Source organism: Mirounga angustirostris, unplaced genomic scaffold (genome assembly GCF_029215605.1).
Source record: "Mirounga angustirostris isolate CCGP_5_RB_7025 unplaced genomic scaffold, mMirAng1.0.hap1 SCAF_12, whole genome shotgun sequence".
NCBI classification, from domain to species: domain Eukaryota; kingdom Metazoa; phylum Chordata; class Mammalia; order Carnivora; family Phocidae; genus Mirounga; species Mirounga angustirostris.
In genome coordinates, this window is record NW_026991720.1 from 92,106,320 (window position 1) to 92,130,384 (window position 24,065).

Below are 24,065 nucleotides of genomic sequence, written 5' to 3' on the forward strand. Positions count from 1 at the left end.
ATCACTGAGGACTTCCCTCCCCTCTCCTCACCCCTATCTCTCAGCTAGATTATTTCTTTTACTATTTACAAGATGCCATTGGACTCTCTGCATTCTAAATGGTTCCCTAAATAAGGCAAGAGCCTCTATCTTTTATTGGCTTTTTAAGACCTATTTCTATCTGTTCAAACTTATGCTAAAATTATCTCTAGGGGGAAAAATGAGATCAGCCTCTTTTCATTCAATCTGCTAAAAACTATTTCTGTCAGCAAAGCCAAGTTGTAAATTGCCACAAAGGTGATGAATTAATTAGAAATCATCAACATTTAATACAAAACAGCTCTCATTCTCGCCTTGGATTTCAGAGGAGGGCGTGTAGGTGAGAGACAATTCCAGTTACATAAAATTACAGCTCTAGATTTGAGGTAGGATGGTTTTAATCCAGGAGAAGGACCTAGCCAAGAAATGGCAAAAAAAAAAAAAAGGCAGATATGGTGCCATTCCTCCACTCTTTGTCCAAATTAAACATCATTGATCCATTTCCGCCACTCTGGGAACACCTGGTCCTCTGCTGCTCTGACGACCATGACTGTCTTCTTCACAGTAGAACTGGAGAGCTAGCAACTGGTAAGAAACAGCCAGCCCCTTGGGGGTGTGCCTTGCAAGTCCACTTCGTGTCAGTTATGACCAGCATCCCAGAGAGCAGGACTGTCCTGGACGGTGTACGTGCGTGCTGAGAGGACACATGAACACAGCTGGAGAAGAGTGGCATACGAACCTTCCTGAATGTCCAAGTCACAGCAAGTGCCCCCGGGCCTGTCCTTCTTGTTCCAGCCATGTGCACATGGTCTATTCTAGTCCCGAAAGATCGAGGGAACGAATGGGGAACCTGGTTAGAAATACCAGGAAACCGGGGGCGCCTGGGTGGCTCAGTCATTAAGCGTCTGCCTTCGGCTCAGGTCATGATTCCAGGTCCTGGGATCGAGCCCCGCATCGGGCTCCCTGCTCCGCGGGAAGCCTGCTTCTCCCTCTCCCACTCCCCCTGCTTGTACTCCCTCTCTTGCTGTGTCTCTCTCTGTCAAATAAATAAATAAAATCTTTTTTTTAAAAAAAAAGAAATATCAGGAAACGGTGGAAAGAAATGAATGGCTATTGCTATTTCTTGGCACCAGCTCTGAAACACCTTGAAACACCCCGGAACATATAGTAGAGTTAACAAGTTGGGTGAATTGACAGGAGATGCGCAAGTCTGAGTCCTGGATATAAAAGCTGGGATCCTGAGATCATAAAATGCCCAAGAGTCCAAAAGTAAAAAGCCCAGAGCTGGAGGTATAAGGATAGTAGTCTTCAATTTTTTTCTTTAAATATTACCCTTTACATTGAAGAAATATAATACAGACAACCACTAAAAAATAAAGGATTTCTATCATACAGTAGAGAAGTTTCTCAATTTATTTTTTCATGTGATTTATGACAAATGCCTGATCTCACAAGAGCATAGTTCCAACAGTAAAATACATCATAAATTACAGGAGCAGAAAGTTCCCTAACTCACACTCAGAAGGGAGTTCACTTTCATGGATTACCTTGGACCAGATTACCCGGGGTGACTTGTTTTAATTTAATGAAAACAATTACATCTTTAACTTCATTTTTACATCTGCCTAGCATTAATTAAAGGAATCTGAATAAAATCTAAGAGTGGACCCTCAACTACTCTTGATGATGATTTATTCCAATGATAAAAGATTGAGAACCTGCGAAGTTATCATCTGGAATGCAAGCAATATATTTTTAAAATACATATCAAGACTCAATGGCACTAGATCTAGCCTTCACAGTATCACATCAGAGATTCTTGGTAAGCAATGCAAGAGAATAAAAGTCAGAAAAAGACTAGATTAAAAAAAAAGAAACAGAGAAAGATAGAAGTATCTTTCTGGGCATGAAAAAAAAAAGCTACCTAATACAAAAATATTTGGTGGATTTTGAAAGTAAGCTTCTGTTCCCTCCATGAGACTCTGCAGCTACTGTGGATTATGGAGAATTCCTCACCAAAGTGAGAGGGCCTCACATCCCCTAGTTTGCCCTTACAACCCCGTGACCGTGAATTAATGATTTCTCCGTAGCAGCATAGACATCATTTTTGTGTATATTTTTTCTCCCTTTGACTAAATTCCAACAAAAGCTAGCGGGAGTTTGTAGCACCATTAAGAGGGTGGAGACACTTGAAAGGGAAAGTGTTGCAATTTGTAAAATCAAAGCAGTGAAATTTTTCAGAAACTAAAGGCTGTAGCTCTAATCCTTGAAGACTGCCCTCTATGAAGGCACGCAACTTCTCTTCAAAGAGTAATCTTGGCCTTTATAGGAAACCAAAGGAAGGTAGTTCATTTAAATCGGCTCCTCAAAATGCCATCTGATTATCCAAATCCATTCATTTGTTTTTCAAGTAAATACAAAATGTACTCCCTTACCTGTTTTTGAAAATCAACTGCCTTTCCCAGCCCCTGCCTGCCTATCACAGTGGTTCCCCATCTCTTTCTTAGAGCCACCCACAATGAGACATAAATGAGGCATTTCCACCCACAAGGGATCTGAAATAGCATAGGAGTTTTCCTAGATGGATGCAACGTGTATCAGCAACTCCAACACAAAATAGCCCTTTGACCTTGCAGCCAGCCGCACAACTGGGCATCTCGCCCTTCTGGTCTCCCCTTGTTCCTCCCTGCCGAGCCCGGCCGACAGTGCCCTGGCCTGGAATGCCTTTCCCACCGTCTCTGTCTGGCAAACTGGCCACCGTCCCTCTGTCCAGGATCCCTCCTTCTAGAAGCTTCCCTATAAGCTCCCTCCTCTCTGCTTTCCCCCCTGCTCCATTCCTTTTCATCACCTGGGCTGTCACTGGGTATCTACACCCAAAAGACAGGGAGCTGGCCGACTCAGCCTGGTTCAGGACCCCGCCCACGGTGGGGGCTCAGTCAATGGTGTTCGGTTGAATCACTGCCCAGTTACGGGCACCAGCATCCCAGAGCCGTGCTTCCAGAGCAGCCCAGCCCAGGCCTTCCTGTGCCTTTCCAATTCTGTGCCTTCTGTCAGTTTGCAGTATGTTCCCAAGTTAGGGCCCGCAGCTTGAGAAGGGCTCCCACACAGATGCCTTCTCTGTTCATCTCATTTGTGAATGTTAACCCGTTCCTCTCGCCCACCGCACTCTCCCACCTTACTTCCTCAACTGCATGTAATCCCTGGTTTTCTGCCCTGCTCTGTCCCATCATTCTGTGTTCCCAGCGCTTTTTAGGACTGCCACTGGCCTTGCCTGCCCGTGTGCGGCGTCTTCCCTAATCCTGCCCCCACGCTGCTTCTCCTCACTTCCCCCCAGCCTCGAGTGCCTGGTGTGACTGCACTCTTTCTTGAGCCCACTGGCATTTCTGCTTCCAGGGCTTCATTCCCCTGCAGACAGGAAGTGTCTGAGGGAGTCTTACAGCTGGGGCTCTTCTTCCTGCCCGGGTTAAAGAGCCATTTCCCAGTCATGGAGAGAACTAGAAGGAAAATCCAGGGAGTCGGGGAGCCTGGGTGGTCTCGTCATTAAGCGTCTGCCTTCGGCTCAGGTCATGGTCCCAGGGTCCTGGGATTGAGCCCCGCATCAGGCTCCCTGCTCAGTGGGGAACCTGCTTCTCCCTCTCCCACTCCCCCTGCTTGTGTTCCCTCTCTCGCTGTGTCTCTCTCTGTCAAATAAATAAAATCTTTAAAAAAAAAAAAAGAAAGAAAGAAAATCCAGAGAGTCTCCTGGACCCTGCCAAAAGGACAGCTCCCTCCTTGCTTTTTTCAAGCCTTACAAAAGATAATTCAAATCTCCACTAAATGTCATGTTTCAGGTCCTCAAAATTTTTCAAGCTAGCTTGTCCTGATATAAACCCTAAATCTTAGCAAATCTAAGATCTGGGCTCCTGTCCTACCCACAGTAGAACGAGCAGCTCAGTAACTCTCAGGCAGTCATTATATCCTCCTCATTCTTGAAGGTTCTTATTAAATCTGGGCTATGGCTTCTCTCATCTGGACATAATAAATCCTCTTCCTTTACCCTTTTTTGAAGAGAAGCTCCTTCAAAACCCTTGTGTGGGCCCCCAACCAACAGCATCACGTAGGAACTCGTTAGAAATGCAAATTTTTGAGCCCCATCCCAGATGCATCAGACCCCCCAGGGCAAGGGTGGGGGGTATGATCTGTGTTTTAACAGCCCTGATGAAAGCTAAATCTTGAGACCCACTGACTTCATTTCTCTTCGAGCTATTATAAGGTACACAGTAGGTACTCAGAAAAATGTCAGCCAGTGCAGGGACGGAGAATCACGATGTCCTCCTGTATGCTCTTGCTCCTGCTAGAACTCTTGCGGTCATGTTCACGTTCTCATTGCACCACCTGGGGATTCAGTCTGCAGTTCATTATGGCTCCCTGACATACTTGTAAAAGGCCAGACCTCCTCCATTTTGCCTTGGCATAATTGGAGAGTTTTTCCTTCCCCAAATTAATCTCTCTATATTTAATTCCATTTGAATTATACTGTTTATATGCATTCATTTTTCCAACTTGTCTAGCACATTCTGCATTTTATCCCACTTTCCAAGACACTTGTCACCTCCACTTATTTTTGTAGCAATTATGGATTCAATTGGAAGATGCTTTATTCCAGAAACTAAAACATTATTAAAGATATACTGTGTTACACATGGAAGTTATACAAGGAGCCAGGGCATAGAAAATCAAGAACGTCTGTAAAGCGTGCTTGTACTTGAATTTACTTTTGTTGAATATATTAAACACCCAGCAATTCCAACCAACACAAACAAACCAACGCAGCCAGTCTCTCACAGGCCACAGGAAGGGAGAAGATTTTCAGACCCTGAATCCTGTCCTTCCCTGTTTGTCATTTCCTGGAAGAGATGGACATTCCTCCCTCCTTCCCTGGGTAATGCAAAGCCCCAGGCTAACATGAACTGCCTCTTCCCTCTCTTGTTTTGTTGGCTCCATGCTCTCAGCCTGTATGAGTCTGCTTGGGGCTGACAGAGTGCCATAGATAGGGTGAAGTTTATTGTCTCACAGTTCTGGAAGCTAGAAGTCCAAGATCACTGTGTCAGGCAGGGATGCCTTCCCCTGAGGCCCCTCTCCTGGGTTTGCAGGTGGTCACCTCCTTCCTGTGTCCTCATGTGGTCTCCCCCTCTACCAGTCTGTGTGCTCATCTCTTCTTTGAAAGACATCAGTCATACTGGATGAAGCCCTGCCCTAAGGACCTCGTTTTAACTTCATTACCTCTTTGAAAACCCAATCTCCAATTATAGTCCCATTCTGAGATACTGGAGGTTAGAACTTTATCATATGAATTTGGGGTGGGACACATTTCAGCCCATAACACAGCCTATTTACATCTGACTTACAGCTCAATAAAAGGCAAGAAAGTGATTCCCCGAACTTAGATGGAAACAAATTCCAGCTCCTTTAGGCAGTGCAGTGGGGGTATAGTGAATAAATAGAAAATATGATCATATAAACAGGATACTGAGAAAAGTAAATTTGAGGTATAACAAATAACTGGGGCTCATTACATTAAGCAAAGGACAATCTATAGGCGACTCCATCCAAGATGTGTCCCAGATGACACCAAAATCATAGTGCTCTGGCCATCTCTGACTACCATGTTTTCCTAAAAAATCTGACATTTTTAAATACTTCAGGACCTATAGAAAATAATCCTAAACTAGAAAAATACTTAAATTGTCATATTTAGTGAAACAGATGAGATATGTTCAAAATGATAGACCATGATCTACGCTTGCGCTGATCAACTCTAGTGTGTAGCTCACCGTGACCAATTTGAACACATCTCATGTGTTCCCACACCATCCAGCTAGAGCTTCCTGCCGTCTTCCTGACTCATACCTGTCTCCAGGGGTAGACAGGAGTGGGGCAGTGGTGTGCCTGCTGGAAGGAGCGCTGGCTCCTGAGTCAGACTCCCCTGGCCTCAAAACTCAGTTATATCAGCTGTGTGACCCCAGATAAGCCATCTTAAGTCTGTTTCCTCTTCTGTAAGGACAACACCAATACCAACCAAGAGGGCTAATACCAAGATTTAAAAGTCTACATAAAGACCCGTGGGAAGCATCTCATCAATGGTATCCATACAGTTGGCCTCTCAAGATCAAGCCAATGTAATAAAACATCTGCCTTCATAGAAGCTTCTAAGTCCCCCTTTCTCTCCAGGAAGGAAAAGGAAAGAAGCTTTTCGTTCAGGCTTCTCCTTATTCCCTAATACCCTGCACTATCTTTTGGTGAACTATGCCACTTTTTATGGCCAGTTATGTATGAGGCATTTACACACCTATTTCTTTTGCCAGTAATTACACAGTATAAGTAATACAGGATTTTCAGATTTAAGTCAGGGTCTGAAAAACAACAGAATTAAATCTAATTCTAATGTTGCTTATTTAAAGTCTTTGAAATTTCTATATTGAAACCCAAAGTTCTTTCATGAAGTAGCTTAAATCTCTGCTTTCCCTTTCTTTATTTGATACATATATATATTTTTAAATTTTATTATGTTATGTTAGTCACCACACATTACATCATTAGTTTTTGATGTAGTGTTCCACGATTCATTGTTTGCATGTAACACCCAGTGCTCCATTCAATACATGCCCTCTTTAATACCCATCACCAGGCTAACCCATCCTCCCACTGCCCTCCCTTCTAGAACCCTCAGTTTGTTTCTCAGAGTCCATAGTCTCTCATGGTTCGTCTCCCCCTCCGATTTCCCCCCCTTCATTTTTCCGATGATACATATATTTTTAAGCATATTTCTCATTAAACTAAGAACATCACAGATAAGGCTATTTTTTTTTTTTTGTCATTTACCTGAAAGAATTATAGTGCTAGGGATGGGAAGTAAGAGAAGTATTACTCTAACATCCTCTTTTTCTGAGGGAAGAAGTGATAAAAGAGGGTCAGTCTCTGGGCTCGTTTTGATATGTACAAAAGGCTATTCCATCTGATTCTAGAATTAACAGATACATGTCTATACATTCCCTACATTGGAATGAGACATACGGGCTCCAATGAGGAAGCTACTGCTTATATAATCTCGATTCTTGACAAGTAAAAACTTTTCAGAATTTTTCTTGGTTATTCCATATTGTCTGGTTAAACTCTGGAGGGAAAGCAGAACCCCAATGTCCTAAAAAAATGCGTATTTACTTTGGAAGAAATGTATCTTTCTTAGATACTTAGGTATCTTAGAGTCATCTCATTCTCTCACTGTGTGGACACAGGACAAGCTCTTAAAAGAACTATTTTACTTTCCTCTTGAATTTCTTTCTGCTGCATAGCTTAAGGCATAAGCCCTAGTTTGCTTTTTTGTGTCCTTAGTGAGACTGCAGCCCATTAATTTGTTTCTCTACTGAGTTGTATCTGAGGAAGAAAAATTTCAATTGATTATTGTCTTACCCAGTTCCTTGATGGTACTTTACCACACCCAGGGCCAATAAAATATTGATGGAATGGTAAAACGGAAGGCTATCTCATGATTCAGTGACTCAAAACTGTGAAAAGCTTTTGTCAAGTAACAGTATTTAGAAGGACAACTCAATAAGTTAGAAGGGGTAGACTGACATGCAAATATCCATCACCTTTTATTAAGTAAATTAAAAATAGATTTAATCTTTAATATGTGTCCCTACAGAATAAAATTTACTGGATTCAATTGTTGATTATGTGCTCGGCAGATTGGCTAATTACTTTGGGGCAGATGCTTGATGCATATTAATTTGGGTTCCGTGTCAATTATCACTATCTTTTATTCACAATATAGCCTCCACTTAGCACAGTTTGGTAACTATAAGGATGTGCACTTGAAAGGTAACTTCAAGCAATTCTGAAGGGGGACAAAATGGCATCCCGGAAGGAGCCCTGAGCTATGAATCAGAGCCCGGATTCTAATGTGCTCCGAACCACATGATCTTGGGCCAGTCATTTACTCCTCATAATCATGCTAGGTGTATATCTGCTGCATAGGGATGTCATGTGAACCCGGGGGAGCAAAAGCTTTACCACGAGGGACCAGAAGGAGAGAGAGCTCCTTATGCATTTCCAAAGTAGCATTTTACTAACAGTTGTTTGCAGGTAAAATGTTAATTGATGGTTAAAACACATTAGGGAATTTAAAGGACTGACAAATCCCAAGCATTGGTAAGGACAGAGAGCAACTGGAATTTTCATACATTTCTTGTGGGAATATGAAATGCTACAGCCACAGTGGAAATCAGTCTGGTAGTTTCTTAAAAAAGTTCAACGTGCATTTATAGTAGGATGAAGGAATTCCACAATTCCACTCCCAGGTGTTTACAGAAGAGCAATGAAAGCACAGGTATACACAAGCACTTGTACGTAAGTGTTTATGACTGCTCTATTCATAATGGTCCCAGGCTGGAAAGGACCCAAGTGTCCATCAACAGATGAATGGATAAACAACCTGCGGCATAGATACCTATGTAAGCATAGAGATGTACGCTACAAATACATACTGTACGTACTACTCAGCAATAAAAAGGGATGATGCTGCTGACGCATGCAACAAAACGAATCTTAAAACCAGTATCCCAGCAGAAAAAGCCAGATAAAAGAAGAGCACATACTGTACGGTTCCATTTTTAGAATCGTGCCAAATGAGGCCATTGTGACAGAAGGTCCATTGTGGCTGTCTGGGGCTGGGCCTTGGGGGTAAATTGATTGCGAAGGGGATGAGGGAACTTTACAGAATGATGGGAAGGAAGGTCCTATGTCTTGATGACAATGCTCGTTTCACAGATGTATCTATTTGACAAAACTCATCAAATTGCATGCTTGAAATGGGTGTATTTTATTATGTATAAATGATCTCTCGATAAAGTTGAATGAAAAAATGAACACACACACACACACAGGGAAGGCAGTGACAAATGTGAAGTTGACATGTCCCAGGCTGACCATCAGATCACGAGCAAGTGGTCAGAGATCAGGTCAGGCCGTGAACTTTGGTGGGAAAGCCCACCAAAGTTCAGGGCCTGACCTGATTCTACTCCCGGGCTGACTTCCTTTTATACAGACTCTGCTATACCTGTGTAAATGTGACAATGGCCACGAAAGCAGTTTGTAAACCAAGGAGGGCTATCTCCAATCATAAAGGGCGCAATGGCTAAGGCTGATCGTGCACCTGTCCAGGGTCTTGAGCTGCCCCCTTTGTGTCAGCTTCCGGGCATGGGGGGGGCAAGCACAGATTGAGAAGGATCCCTCCTGGGCCTCCAAGGGGACCTGGTACTTGCAATCACTTCCCTTTCCTCCAACCTTCCTCTCCTGTGCTGGGCTTCCCTCACCACCCAGAACAACAGGCCTTTGAGAACCTCTAAAGGAGTCATGAATAAATGGACATAAAGACAACCTTTCTCGAGGCACACTGAATTTTGAAAATTAGGTTAATTCTTGCTTCTGGCATGGTGATTAAGAGCTCGAGCCTCCAGGTCAGACTCCACGTGTCCAGACACCAGCCCCCCTACACCTACCGGATGAACCCACAAAACCCTTTAACTTCTCAGAGCTTCCACTTCTTTGTCTGCAAAAGAGAGGTTAAAATAGCACCCACTTCACAGGCCAATATAAGAAATGAGCAAGGGCATCAAAGTCCTTAACACAGGGTGGCACGGAGTAAGAAAGCGACAACTGAAAGCTACAAATACTACTGGATATTTTTGTCCCGGCTGCCCCAGCTTCCCTCTCCGTTTCCTGTAGGACATCAGAGAACGTTCTTCCCCACTTTACAGTAATCCAGCCAGACTCTTTGATGGGGGGGCAAGGGGGGAGGGGAGAGCAGAAAGTTCCCAAACTCAATTCACACTCAGCCTAAATGGGAACTTTCCTAAAAATACCAGTTACAGAAGCCAAATTGGTCGGGCGCAGCCACACCCATGAGCTTGAGTTGCACACTCCGAGGTGACGGCAAGCGCTGTATTTTATCTGTACCTCTTGGGCCGCCGGTCACGTGCGCTGTAATTGCGTGAACAGGCAGAAAAGAGTGCAGCCACATGCTGTGCTCGAGAAAGGTAGAAAATTGGGTGCTCCCGCAAGCCAAGTAGGGAATTAATAATATATTTAGGATTACTAATAAAATGCCTGTCAAGCAAGCTGCAACATATTATATACTAAAAAAAAAAAAAAAATCCCGCCAGTTGTGTATAGAGTTTGCATTGTTCCTGAGCAGTATAATGTTCTTGGAAATACAATGCTTCAACCCCAGATGAAACTTCTATCCCCTGGCATTTCCACCCTCCGATTTCTCACTCGTGTGTATTTTTTACATCCCCCTTCCATGTAGCTCCACCAAGCCTCGCAGACGTCAGTGGGTCAAGCAGCCTCCCAAAGCAGCCTTCTGCACCTGGCTCACAGCCAAGCATCCATGTCTCAAAGCCCCATCCGGCAGGCTTCCTCTTCTTCCTCCTCATCCTCCTCTTCTTCAGCTTTGAGCGTGGGCCAGTTAGTCAGCAGTAAGTATCCTTTCTGGCTCGGTGAAATCACGGTGGTCTTCTTGTTGCCTATCTGCAATGCCTTCCCTCCCCTCTCTCTCTCTCCCCTCCCTTTCTCTCTCCCCACCATCCCTCCGTCCTTCTTTCTCTCGTTCTTTCAACATCAAAGAGGAATTTCCCGGCCTTTCTAGGCCACTACCGGAATAAGGTCTCTGCCCAGGGCCAGATGGTTCCTTAGGGAAACAGGCCCCCGAAGCACGCCCCCTTCATGGGTGCGCGCAGGGGCGGGTCTCTATCTCAAGAGCTTTCTGCCATGCTGAGTCAGTCCTGCGGCTTTCAGGAGGGAGAAGCTGATCAGCTTGCAGGCCATAAGCCACAGAGCTCAGAACTGAAATCGCCAACAACAGGTACTCAGCCAGCAGGTCAAGCTGCTTTTCCGTGCGTTTGAAGTCCCCTGCCTTCTATTTGTAGGTGTCAGAGGAAATAAAAGAGACCGTGCCCGTGGGCGGGTGGGTGTGTGTGCACAATGAGCCGCCTCCAGGGGCACGTGGGGAAAGCTGCACGGGCTGGAACAGGATGGGAAATCTCTGAACCACCATTCATAAACTAAAATAAGCCTGCGGGTCTGCTTCCCTGAGTGGGCCACATATATATGTAACGTTTAGAAACGGTATGTGGCCCCACGTAAAGACAGCGTGTGTATCACATGCAAATCAGAACATGTGGAGATGAATGGGACAATGGTCTGATTTCAGGTTAGTCGTTCACCTTTGGGTGCAATTTTTACCCATAAATAAAATCACAGAATGCGCACTTCGATTATAATTCTCCAGGAACCGAAAATCCAGTAATTACAGGTTTAAAGGGCTAAAGCACTGCATAGATATCTGTGCCATAAAATAAAGACACATCTGAGTATCTGTGTTTGATCGAGTGTCATGAATAACTTGTTATAACAGGAACAGCAGGGATCCTCATGTATCATCTGTAATGAGAAGCAAAATGGAGCGTTGCCATGCCCTCCCCATGCAAGCAACCCCCCCCCAAAAAAAGAATATATATGTGTATGCATACCTACATATAAGTTCAATTATATGGATTATTCAGGCAAGAAGGATTTGGAATGGAGAAGAGAATGAGGACTTATGGGAAGATATGAAAATGCCCAACTATCTCAACTAGCCTGGAGGCTCCTGACCCCAAAGATGGGTCAGCACCAAACAGAGTTTCAGGGTACATATTGGAGTTTGTCATCAACCAGTTATTATAGGTTGTTTAGATATACAACTCCTCTCGTTTGGGCTAGAAACTCTAGTTTTACTAGAATAAAATCATAAATAAAGTTAATTTAATTATAGCCAGATTTTCCCCAAGAAAGACAGTCCTCATAGGGGTGTTAGGAAAGATTTCAACATCATTCCAATTCGATATTCTGCATAAGTTTCCACAAAATACTCTAGTTATAAATAGCAGCACAGTCATAAATTTAGGATAGGCTTTAAGCTTTGGTCCTATAAGAAAAGGAACTGAGATCAAATATCTTATAGAGAAGAAATAAGGTAAATACGAAATAAAGTACAAACCATCCCACAAATACAGTATTTTACACAATGTAACCAGTCCATGTTGGAGATGAATGAGTGGCTGAACACACAGACAGACGGATGGATGATACCGGGTTCCTTCTAGTCACTTGTCTCGAACTGGTCAGGAAAGGAGCAGCCTTTTTCAGAAATCCATCACAGAGCTACTTAATGGGACAGATTGAATTTCAACTGCACGGTTGCCAATGGGGCATCTAAGTTCCGGGTGTATAATGAGTGAACCATATTACATATCCTGATATGAAATATAAAGAATGGGGACAGAGACTCCTTTACCCATATGCACTTGAGGCAGGAAACTCCAAACTTATATGCAGAGCCTGAATGAGGAGCCTTCTCCAGCAGATATAGGGGAGGCGCAAGCAGTCCCCCTGGGGGTCAGACTTTATACAAACCCACTCCTGGGCTTAAAATTGTTACCGATTTTGAGCATGTTGTTTAATTGATTTCCTTCTGTCTCAAAACCCAACTACACAATGAATGATACACAGAGCATTTCTCTGATGCTGACTCTCCCAACCAATCTCTGTTTAAGACTTGATTTGTAAAGAAGGGTTTTCAGAGCACTTCAATACTGTGCCCATTTTAATACAGGAGGTCATAGAAATCCTCATTTGCAGATCTTGAAACTGACATCGGTCAGATCCTGAAAGTACTACCCATTTTGGCCGTCTTCTGTCAGAGGGACCACATCCCATCTTGGTTGAGAGGCTGTGACACTCTGTGTGACAAATCTAATGGGTGGCAGGACCAGGATGATAACCCAATGGGTCATACACAGGCTACACAGCACAGCAGCCTTCAAAAATCGGATGCTTACCCCTGAATTTTATCCAGTGACATTTGAATGACAGTATATGTCAAATCACCTAAATATTCCTCAAATAATTCTTTAAAAGCCTGCATAGGCCTTACAATTAAAGCACAGGGTTTTCCCTGAGCTAATATAAAGAGAAAAACTAAACATTGTGCATATATTGAAGTCATAGTCAAGCATGAAATATCCATTTAAAATTATTTTTGTCTGAGATGAAACTTCACCAAATCTGCAGATAGGATAATATGGGGAGACCAAACCCCTACTTCAGATGTAGTTGTGATACAGATGAAATTACAGGGGAACAAAAGTGTGGTTTCGTCAGCGGCTGTCAACTTAAAAATAAAAACACAGTGCCATGTATATGCCAAGCACAGGAATAGAAATTAAGAAAGCAAAAATAAGCAAGATGGGCTCCCTGCCCTGGGGGAAGTCATGAACTGGTAACAAAGAAACACAGTTACAATAAAGGGAAATGAACGCTATGATCAACACAAGAATAGGGACTATGGCAATACAGTTGATAGTTAACTTGGTTTTAGAGGTTGAGACAGAACAGAAAGACTTGCTAGAATAAATAATTCTTGAATTGAGTTGGATGGTTAATCAACAAATCCCTCCAAGAAACCAAGGCCAGGTCAACCTGGACTTGAACTTGTGGTCAAGACCTTGGTCAATGAACCCTCCCACATCCATGGTCACATATTGGCACCATAGGGCTGCGCAACTTGCCACCGTTCCAGAGAAAATGGAACCAAAAGTCACCCCAAATCTTCCCCACTCCAGACAAAAGAACACAGAGTTAATGCCTTAGCAATGATAACGGGATCTTCATGCGCAAGGAACACCACATCTGAGCTCAGTGTTACCAAATAAGCACACTCCTTACTCCCAAGAACATCTGCTGTAGGTACCTGTTCGCTGTTCCCACACAGCTTGCCCTGTGTTATACCTTGCTCGGTTGCCACAGTCATCAGAAGTAAATATAGTTTCTATAAGCAAGGGCTTTTGGAAAGTCTAACAGAGTCAAACAAGTGACTTGAGAAATGTCCCAAACTGGCTCAAGATTTACACAGTATTGTTTAAAAACAGGTAGCTTTTGGGGTTTTTAATTCTTTGCTGAGTTTGGTTTTGTTTTGTTTTTCAGTACACACTCTTTAAACCCCTGGCCAGTAAACTTGATTTTTTCAGACAGCAAAGGACCGCTGGCTATTACCAGAAAAAACAAGCCATAAAGTGAACATAAAGATGCATGGTGATAGCTTATGGTACCCCTGATTCCCATGATCACAACTCACACTGTTTTCCACAATGAAGTCACCATATTGCAAGTAAACTGTTCTCCCAAATTACATTGCACATTCTTAAGTGGTTTCTTATTTCTCAGAAATATTTGGTAAATATGCCTATTATTTGCTGTGAGAATAGCATAAAAAAGCAGATGGGTGTTTACATAAGACCGTTAATTCATACTTGGCAGCTTCTTTAAAGTTGCATGTTTTTCATAGAAAAATCCCACAAGCAGAGGTTGTAGAAGGATGATGTTGATGGATGGTGACGGTTCGACCCAGTTAGCAACCCCTTATACTGATGTCCATGTCAACTGGTGGAAGGAGCTAAATTTTAAAAAGTAAACAAAACAAAACATCTGTGCCGGTCCATCCTCAGCGCTCAGTTCGGTATGGACCCAGTGACCACACAACCAGATTCTGCAGAACAGGATTGTTTTCACCCAATTTGCATTTAGTTCCCATAAAAAATCTTTTATTTCTCAGCCCTTGCAGTCCAGATTTGGTTTGGGAGACGTCATGCTTATGAAATCCTGCCAATTTTCAATGCCAGTTGATTCTAAATCTCTGGGCCAGTTAATCTCTATATAGGTTGATCTTCTGGCTTCTCTAGCAAGGGTCAGATTTGGGGCAGATCCTGGCCATCCTTCTTGTGGCTTCCTGAACCTGTACTTAATATATTGGGCTGACTTCATCTGGAGTAAATTTCTCTGAAAGGTGTCACTTCCTGCTCAATGCAGAGAAATCCCAGACCGGGTTGCCCTCGTGCTGGATCGACCCAGTAGGGGATCTGAGAGATCCCTCTGAGGTCCCCGTCCCCATCAAGGTGGCCTCAGAATCCTCCTTGAAATTAACCCAACCTCCCTGAGCCAGGAGACTGGATAAGGGAAAACCAGACTGAGCTATCCCAGGATGGAATGTCAACCTCTGAGCCAGACTGAGAGCTGAAGTCACAACCCAGGGAAGAGGCTCCCATTTCGTTTCCCCTCCTCAGATAGAAAAGCATATATCCCTTAAGGAAGGGCTATTGTTCCAACAGTGGGAGGGGCGGAATCCTCAAGAGTTTAAGACAGAAACTTTAGGATCAAAAAAAAAAAAAAGCATAAATTTTTTTTATCAATTCAAAAACACCTTACGGACACCACCTCATGAATTCTCCCAAAGTGTGAAAACAAGTCCCACATGCTGTAATCAGGGTGAAACTGATTTTTGTTCATGGGTGGGCCCCTTCTTTGCATGGGGCTGGGGGCCTTTGTAGTCTTGGGACTCATGGAGAAAACTGTAGTAAGACATTTTACCACCTGATTTTATGGGTAAAATATAAGGAAAACCAGGAAGCTCATCTCCAGCAGTTAACAAATTGTGCAGAGAAGGAGATACCGATTTCCCTTCCCTGGGCCTTTATCCAGCAGATCATCAACCTGTTTAAATTTCACAGAATTCCTATCTCATCAGCTCTCTAAGTAGAACGAGGGAAAAGACAAGAAGGGAAACGTGTGAGAAGAGGAAGAAGGAACTCAGCTTCCTGGTGTGACGAGTGTTTGTCTGGAGCCCCACGGAAGACCCTGGGCTCAGTGGGGCAGGGAGCCACCTCTCTGAGCTTTAGAGTGAAAGCTTCGACAGTCAGTCAGTGCAGGGAGTAAGAGTCCACAGCTTTCAGTTCAACTCTGGTTATTGTCAGTAATCTGGCACAAGCAAGATTTAGTTGCTAGTCTCGGGGAACCAGGAAGACGACATAAGCATTAAAGGCAGCAGGGGAAGGGAAGAAGTAAGATAGAACGGATTTACATAAAATTGCCACCCAAGTCAGAAACCTGCACAGGCCACAGGGCTGAAGCAGAACACAGTATTCTTCGAGATCAAAGACCCGCCCCACACGTGCTGCGTAACTCAGTTGATTCCTGTTGATCTAGAGATGGAGCTAATAGAAGGCAACAAATTTACTTCCCACAAGGGCTACTTAGCTTTGCTCAGAGAAAAACTCTCCCCCTAGCTCCAGACTATACTGGCAACCCCAGCCCGCTGACACCCAGGCATTTGCCACTTGCCATAAATGGTGGAGTTGGGGTTGGGGAAGGGTATGGGATGGGGTGCCTGCCCAGGGGTCCCCCCTCACAGTGCCTCTTTGGCTCATCACTCTTACACAGGTGGTACAGCAACTTTTCTGTGTAGTGGAACCTGGTGAATAAGGACGGTAAAGAGTGGAGAGAAGACAGCAGTTTGCAGAGGGGGCCATGCCTAGACTCGGGCAGGCCAGAAACATAGAGAAGGCCCCTGTCTGTGGGGTCAAGGGATCCCCTGCTTCAGAATCACCTGGGGCACTTGTTCAAAATGCATGTCCTGGGCCCCATCAGGTGACTTTTAGTCCTGCCAAAGGAAGAAAAGCACCATCCTAAAAGCCATATCGTTATAAGGAAAGTCTCCAGTTTCCAATTTTTCACCCTGGGTTTTGCATCTCCCCTGCCCAGCCTGGAAAGGCTCTCAGCCTTCTCTCCCGGCAGGAGGCCAGGCCTCCCCGTGTCCGTCTGTACCAAGTGGCCAGCTCTGTTCCAAACCAGAGCTTCTCGACTACTATTTTATCATCACCTCCTTCCTCCACAAGAAGCCCTTTTGTGCTTTTTTAAATCCCTGTTACCCTCCTTCCCCCGTGAAACGTTAATATCACAGATCTACTGCACATCTGTACTGTTTATGTGCCGCAGTCCTCTGCGGGGGGGCGGGGGGGCGGGGGGGAGGGGGGTCCAGAACCACCCCGTTGGGAATGCACACTCTGAACGCAGAGTCCCCAAAACAGGCTGAGCCAGGCAGCAGGTCTCAGGAGGGCTGCCGATGAGGAGCTGAACAGGCAGCCAGAACCAGTTCTAGCTGACTGATCGTTCCCAAGTAAGTGCCAACGGAGGCCTGGTGCAGCCAAACCTTCTAAACATTTCAAAAGAACCTAAAAAAAAAAAAGGAAATGTTTTTCTTGAGAAACCTCCCAATGTTTAAATGTTGGCAATTCCAAAAACTTGTAAGCTCTAGGAAAGCTGAGTTGAATGTGTAAGCTGCTCATTTGCAACTTCTGCTCTAGGGATGTTTGAAGGAAGAAATGAGAGAAGAGGCTCCAGGCTGCCGTGTGCGTGGACGTGACTTCCCAGAATCCTTAGCAAACCCTTCAAGTTTCTTCCAGGCTGCTGCACGGGGGGGACTTAAGATCCAGAGGGCAGCCTCTCCCAAGGACAACCCAAACAAGTCTTTCTTTAACCAGGGTTGCCAGCCCTCTGGGGGGAATTTGGAGGGGGGAAAAAGCAAGATTGTAATTAATCTTAATCAGTTTTGTAGTCACACTCTGCCCGTGCACACGGACACAGATTCTCGATGTCCTACACTGAAATATCCTCCACTCCTAGCACAAGCTACCCAGTCCAGCCTGCTAAACAGCTTGCGGGCACCCCCACAGTGCTTTGCTCCTGCCTATGTGCATGCTGCTCCCACAGGCCAGATGTGGCCCCTCCATTCTGCGACAGCTGCCCATTGGGCAGGACCCACTGTCACCTCTCCCTTCTCTGTAAATTCTGCTGTGGGGGTTGGACACCGTTAGTTCTTCATTATGCTCAGCCTGGTATTTTTCAGGAATTGATTCTCATTCATAATATTGAGCCCCAAGCCCCTATAGACTGTAAACTCCATAAAGGCTGGAACTCCCCCCCACCCAGTTCTCTTGCTCCCCCTTAACACTCAGTAGGACGCCCAGGAGTCACTTAAGAAATACTCACAGGGTCCCAGTGGTTGTACCACTTTTCAATCTTTCCTTGACAAACTTACAACGAATGACATGCAAAAATTCTACAGGACATTTTTTAAGGTGAAGATAAAGAAGGTACCGTGCATAAGTGTATTGCAGATCCTACTGACAGAGTCCATTTCCCCTGTAATGAGAAGACCTGGACTGGAAGCTCCAAGCCCCCCACAGATACTAACATGTTTATTCAAAAGTCTTTGAACAATTGGCCCTTGAAATGCAAATGTTTATTTCTCTTCCGACAACAGGAGTTTCTGTAGCCCTGAGCCCGGAAGACGAATCTAGTCCACCAGAGTCCCTAGACAAGCACTTGAATTTACTGAAATTGATGGATTATTGTGCAGAAAGAGGAAGCGAAAAACTTTTCACCGAAGTCCGAGGAATGAGGTGGAGAACAATAGAGTCAGCTCGCAGGGAGAAGGGCTTCGCTCCAGGCAGGAGCGAGCAGCACTTTGAAATCTTCCCCTATCCCCAACCCATGCTGTCTCCAGCTTGGTTTATGCTTTCATTTATCATTTATCCGGGGATCAGTAGCGGGAAGGGGGGGGGGTTCCTTCTCCAGCTGTTTTGTCATTTCCCTTGATAAGTCCTAAATTGACCGTGTTATCCGGGACCAAAGGAGCCTTCCTGCAGTAGGCATTTTTTATTATGTGCCCTTTTAGGGGACAAAGGCATCGTGTCAGTAAACTGCTATGGGCGGGGGCGGGGGGGGGGGCGGGGATACAGTATTATTCTCACAGCTTCATAAGCATGCTCTTCCGAGGGGCTAACAGGAACGTAAGAAATTAGACAACATTACCATCTGTTAGCCTGCCTGCCTCAGTGATCTGGTGAAGGACAAAACAAAATCCTCTTTTTCTCAAGGGCAATTTTTAGCCCTAAAGAACCCAATTAAGACATTTCAAATTGAAACCTTACCCTATTTATGTTTTTGCACAATATTTGAGCCTATCAATGGGCAAAATGGAGTCGCATCCCCTGGCTCACGCCTCCCTGCCCTGGTTGTGACGGGTTAAGCCCAGGGGAACACGCTCTTGTATCTTGGAAGTGGCCGTGTGAACTCCCTGTGGTTTTATCTGGGATAGAAACATCCCCAGGGGTGATTTGTGGAGGTGTAACGCCTTGAGGATGGGGCCCTGGGTGCCTCACTCGGGAGACAAAGAGAACATTCTACAATGTCAGTTTTCCCACCATCTGCTGTTAAAGAGAGCCACTTTCTTAGAAGCCGTAATAAACAGATATTGCTTGGGTGTGTGTTGACGTATTGATCCTATTTTTAAAAACATCTCCACAGATCCTCAAACGGCAGCGGGTGAGGTGGATGGGGTTAATCTGGAGGAGATCCGAGAATTTGCCAAAGCTTTTAAAATCCGGCGCCTGTCCCTTGGCCTGACCCAGACTCAGGTGGGACAGGCTCTCAGTGCTACAGAGGGCCCCGCGTACAGCCAGTCGGCCATCTGCAGGTAACCCGTGCCCACATGCTGTCACCTCTCCTGGCCGGCCTGGGCCTCGTTTGTCCTCATGGCTCAGCTTTTCTTCTTCGGGTGGGCAGAGCTGGAGGGGTAGAGTATGGGAACTAAGTTTGGGGGGGGTTGGGGGGACTTATACGTTGGAATCGGTGACATGGACAGAAACGAAGGTGCTAAAGCAGATGCGGGGGCCTGGCTTGATAACTCCTGTCAACTCACAAAGAAGGCAGTGTCATTGGAAATCCCCCACCGTGGGCCAGAAGTTTCCTTCTGGACCCCTCCTCCTACGCAGCTGAGACCCCCCCCCCCCCCGCCCCTTCTCCTGTCTGCAGACAGGTATCCTGAGCAAAAGCCATAAAGCTGCCTGTCCCAACGGGTGTTAACACTCCCCCCATTTCGGCCCAGGGACGGCTATCGGGATTTTTCCAAGGAAATACACCTTAAAAAGAAAATTAACCATCTCGTGACCGCAAAGGAATGCTTTAACACTGCCTTCCCAGACACAACGCTAAAGGCCCTCCCCTTTTTTTTTTTCAAAGAAGCAGCTGCTTTACATGGCTCAGAAAGGGGTAGTGAGAATCTGGCTTACCCTGTCTCCACCCCTCCAAAAAAAAAAAAAAAACTAAAATACATAAATGACAGAATCCAGCCTTGGTTGTGTTCAAGTTGATCTGGGTCAAGCCGCCAGCAGCAGATCCTGTGCATGTGTGTATGTGTGTGTGTGTGTTCACTAATCCCATGTTTATGCATGAGGTAACAAAGGCACTTCTGTAAGAGCTTTTTCCTCTTGGGCAATGCCTTATGAGTCCTCCTCCATCAGGAAAAGCCAAGAAACCAACTCTAAACTCATTTAAGTGGATTTTGTTCTTGGTGATCCATGAAATGCTGTCTTTTTATCTGCTCTTTATACTTTTAATGTATTCCCCAAAGGACGGAAGTGTACTTTTCCTGCAGTTTAAGACTAAGGTTATAAATAACATCAATATGGGGTAGTAGCTTGCAGCTCACATTTTGCTCAATGATTTTCCATAAAACCCATTGATTGTTGTTAAATACAAAAAGCACCATAGGATCCTCTCACTTCTATGGTCTCCCCTACTGTTTTTTCTTATAAGATACCTCCCTGTAGAAAATAACCTTTATTCAGTCTATACAAGGATACTACTGCTGGGAAATTTGTTTCAAGGCTTGTATATGTTATTCCCAACAACACCGACAGAACATCAACACTAACAAGCAGCATCAATGATATGAATACTGTTGCTCCCTGTTGGGAAACATTAATTTTGTTTCATCTTGACAGCCTTGTGATGAAGGCAGCCACAGGTTTTTTTAAGTTGTCCATTTGTTATTTTTGCTAATGTCCTCTCTGACTTATTTTTAGTCCTAAAATGTGATTTCCTTTTATTGGCTTAAGTGCCATCTGATGTTTTCACCAACACCCATAGAGTGTCTAAGGCATTCCCAATCAAATATGTAGATTTCTAAAGTCTCCCCCAGGGGAAGCCAAGAAAGCTATGGCTGAAATGGAGAGAGAGAGACCCTGGGAATTCACTGTATGCCAGAATGTGCCAGAAGCCTTGACTTTACAGCCTTTCTCTAGCTGCTAGGGTCTGGGTGAGCTAGTTTTAGGACCTAACGACCAAGAGAAAAAAAATGAAAGTCTTGAAAGAGATGGAGATCTGACGTTAGAACGATTCACGTTTATTGAAGGGGAGGGAAGGAATCTGCATTTGAGCCTGCACACCCAGGTGTCACTTATGAGCGATGGTGACTTCCAGGCACGGCTCCGACAAGTGCCTCCTTAACAGAGACGCAGAGAAGGAAACACCACCAACACGCTGACCATCCCTATTGCAAGCTTTGTCCGTCACACCGAGGCACTGTGAAGCCTGTTGTCACACTATCCAGAGTTTAAGCTCTGTAGCTTTTATGGTAAAATGTGGTAGGTAGCAAATTACCACCACAGTTAGAGCTTTGTGGCAAGCTCATTAAATGAAATTAGACGATTAGTTCATTTTCTATTGAAAGCGAAATGTACTTCTTCCCCCTTTGATCAGTAGTGGAAGTTGGGTTTTATAAAAAAATAAACAAATAACCCCTTGAACTCTACACGGAAGGCAATGCTATGGAAATCACATTAAAACTTGATACTGTTTGCACTGCTTATCGCAATATCTAAAATGCTGTGTCAAAGATAAGATTATGGCCCATAAAGGAAGCCTATCCTTTTGTGTCCTTCTGCAAGCGTCCTTACAAAGCATATTCTGGCGAGAGCAGGTTCATTTTAGCTCAATAAGATGCACTCTGCAGTCAGACGGTTGTCTTCCGATACACTGAACACTTAAAAAGAGCATATCCAAAGAGGAGATCTGTGTATCCGAAGTCATCATACCGGAGGGCCGTGAATTTGGATTTAGGATAAACAAATGAAGGAATAAAAGCAACTGGCACTTCTGTGTATTTCATTGAGCGTGAGGCTGAATTGGATACCAGGATGACCTCTTAAAACACTCCATGTAATTTTGTCCCGAGATGCTTCATATTTTTTAAAATCAGTGTAGCAAAGAATTGCTGATGGCGATTGATACATAGAAGACCTCATTTACAGAAAATAATATCATGGGAGTACTGTTTGCAGATATCACACATTAAACACAGCTTGATGCCCTGGTGCCAAAGTACCCCATTACGCTGGACAGCGTTTGAAAGGCATGAGGTAGCCTTCGCACATCCGGGGAGGGGGTTATTCGTAGCAATTACAAGGTGTCCAGCTGCTGAGTCCCCCCAGTAAAGTAGCAACAGGCCGTGTTTTACCTGGAAAGCCGGCAAGTTGTTAACTGACATATGGTGCAAATTGTTTGTTACCAGAGAGAGAGCAGGGGTGGGGGGGAGAGACAGACAGACGGAGAAAGAGAGAGGGAGGGAGGGATTAAAATGAGACACTAAACAGAGATGAAAAGAACCGCGACCCAGCGTCATCCCTGACTCGACTGGTAACTTACAACATTTTCATAATGGAGTCCATGGGAGGGGTTTCGGGAAAACCAAACGGAAGCCATACAACAGAGTCGTTTTAAATGAAAGAACGTGACAGCTGCTGTCTCCGACGCCCCTTGGGCGGGTCGTTTCTGTTTCCATCGTGGTGGCTTGCGGGTCCTGCCGTCTGCACCCTTCCCCACCCCCATCCGTGTGGCTGTGCGGGCTGCATGCGGGGCATGAACATGCATGGGGGCGGGGGGCGCTGGCTTGAGCGGGGGGGACGGCTGCCTTGCAGCTGGCTGCTCATCCGGAGTGAATTCGCTCTGCCAGGCGGTCAGGCAGGCAGGCAGGCAGGAGGCCCACCCTGGCAGAGGACTCAGTGTAAGACTGTTCTTTCTCAATTCTCCCCCCAGACACACCATCCTGAGAAGCCACTTTTTCCTACCACAGGAAGCCCAAGAGAACACTATAGCTAGCAGTCTGACAGCCAAACTGAACCCTGGCCTTTTGTATCCTGCCAGGTTTGAAAAGCTGGACATCACCCCTAAAAGTGCCCAGAAGATCAAGCCGGTGCTTGAGCGGTGGATGGCTGAGGCTGAGGCCCGCCATCGAGCAGGTATGCAGAACCTGACCGAGTTTATCGGGAGTGAGCCATCCAAAAAGCGCAAGCGGCGCACCTCCTTCACACCCCAGGCCCTTGAGATCCTCAATGCCCACTTTGAGAAGAACACACACCCCTCTGGGCAGGAAATGACCGAGATTGCCGAGAAGCTGAACTATGACCGGGAAGTAGTTAGAGTTTGGTTCTGCAATAAGAGGCAAGCCCTGAAGAACACAATTAAGCGCTTAAAACAGCACGAGCCGGCCACAGCAGTCCCCCTGGAGCCCTTGACAGACTCTCTGGAAGAAAACTCCTAAAGAGACACCCAGCCTGCAAGCAGAAGCAAAACCCACAGAAACTTAAACTCCGCCCTCGGACGCCACAAATCAGAATTCATGACAAGAAGAAGAAGAAGAAGAAAAAGACTACATTGAAAACAAAGTCAAAAGAGAGCCCCAGTCGTCACCCTTGTAAGTAAAGAGACTAAGAAAACTACCAAGTGGACAGAATGGTTTATACGTGTCCTTTGGTTTTCCAAAAATGAAAAAAAAAAAAAAACATTTTTGAAAATTTTTAAACAAGGCACACACCGCACCTGCAGGTGTGTGTGGTAGGATAGTCCCCTGGTCCGCCCGTCTCCCCGAAGCCAATTTTCTAATGGACTTAAAGCAAACCAAATAACCACATACTTTTTTCTGTATATTATGAAAATGTGAACACATTTTAAGGAAAAAGAAAAACAACTAAACCAAAAAAACAAACAAAAAAGGAAGAAAGAAAGAAAGAAAAAAATAATAAACCCAACAACAAAACAAAAAACTTGCATCTGTTCCAAGCGAATACAAGCCTGCCACCTGGAGGAGGAACTGCATTCTTTCAGGTTCTAAGTGCTGATTCACTCTGAAACCCTATTAACCAAAGTCAGAAACATGGCATTGCAAACGCGATCGTTGGTCTACTCTTCTCTGCGTGTAAAGTTGTGTTACGAATTTTTACATTTGTATGTAA

At 44.9% G+C, this 24,065-nt stretch overlaps 1 protein-coding gene across 1 annotated transcript in view; it reads left to right on the forward strand.

Moving 5' to 3' along the window:
• Positions 1–23,475, forward strand: part of POU6F2 (POU class 6 homeobox 2) — a 478,894-nt gene extending 455,419 nt beyond the window's left edge. The window contains exons 8-10 of the mRNA XM_064575615.1: positions 10,367–10,535; positions 19,300–19,468; positions 22,870–23,475. Of these exons, the coding sequence (XP_064431685.1) occupies positions 10,367–10,535; positions 19,300–19,468; positions 22,870–23,374 (843 nt within the window). The 3' untranslated portion in view covers positions 23,375–23,475. The remainder of the gene's footprint in view (positions 1–10,366; positions 10,536–19,299; positions 19,469–22,869) is intronic.
• Positions 23,476–24,065: the final 590 nt, after the last annotated feature.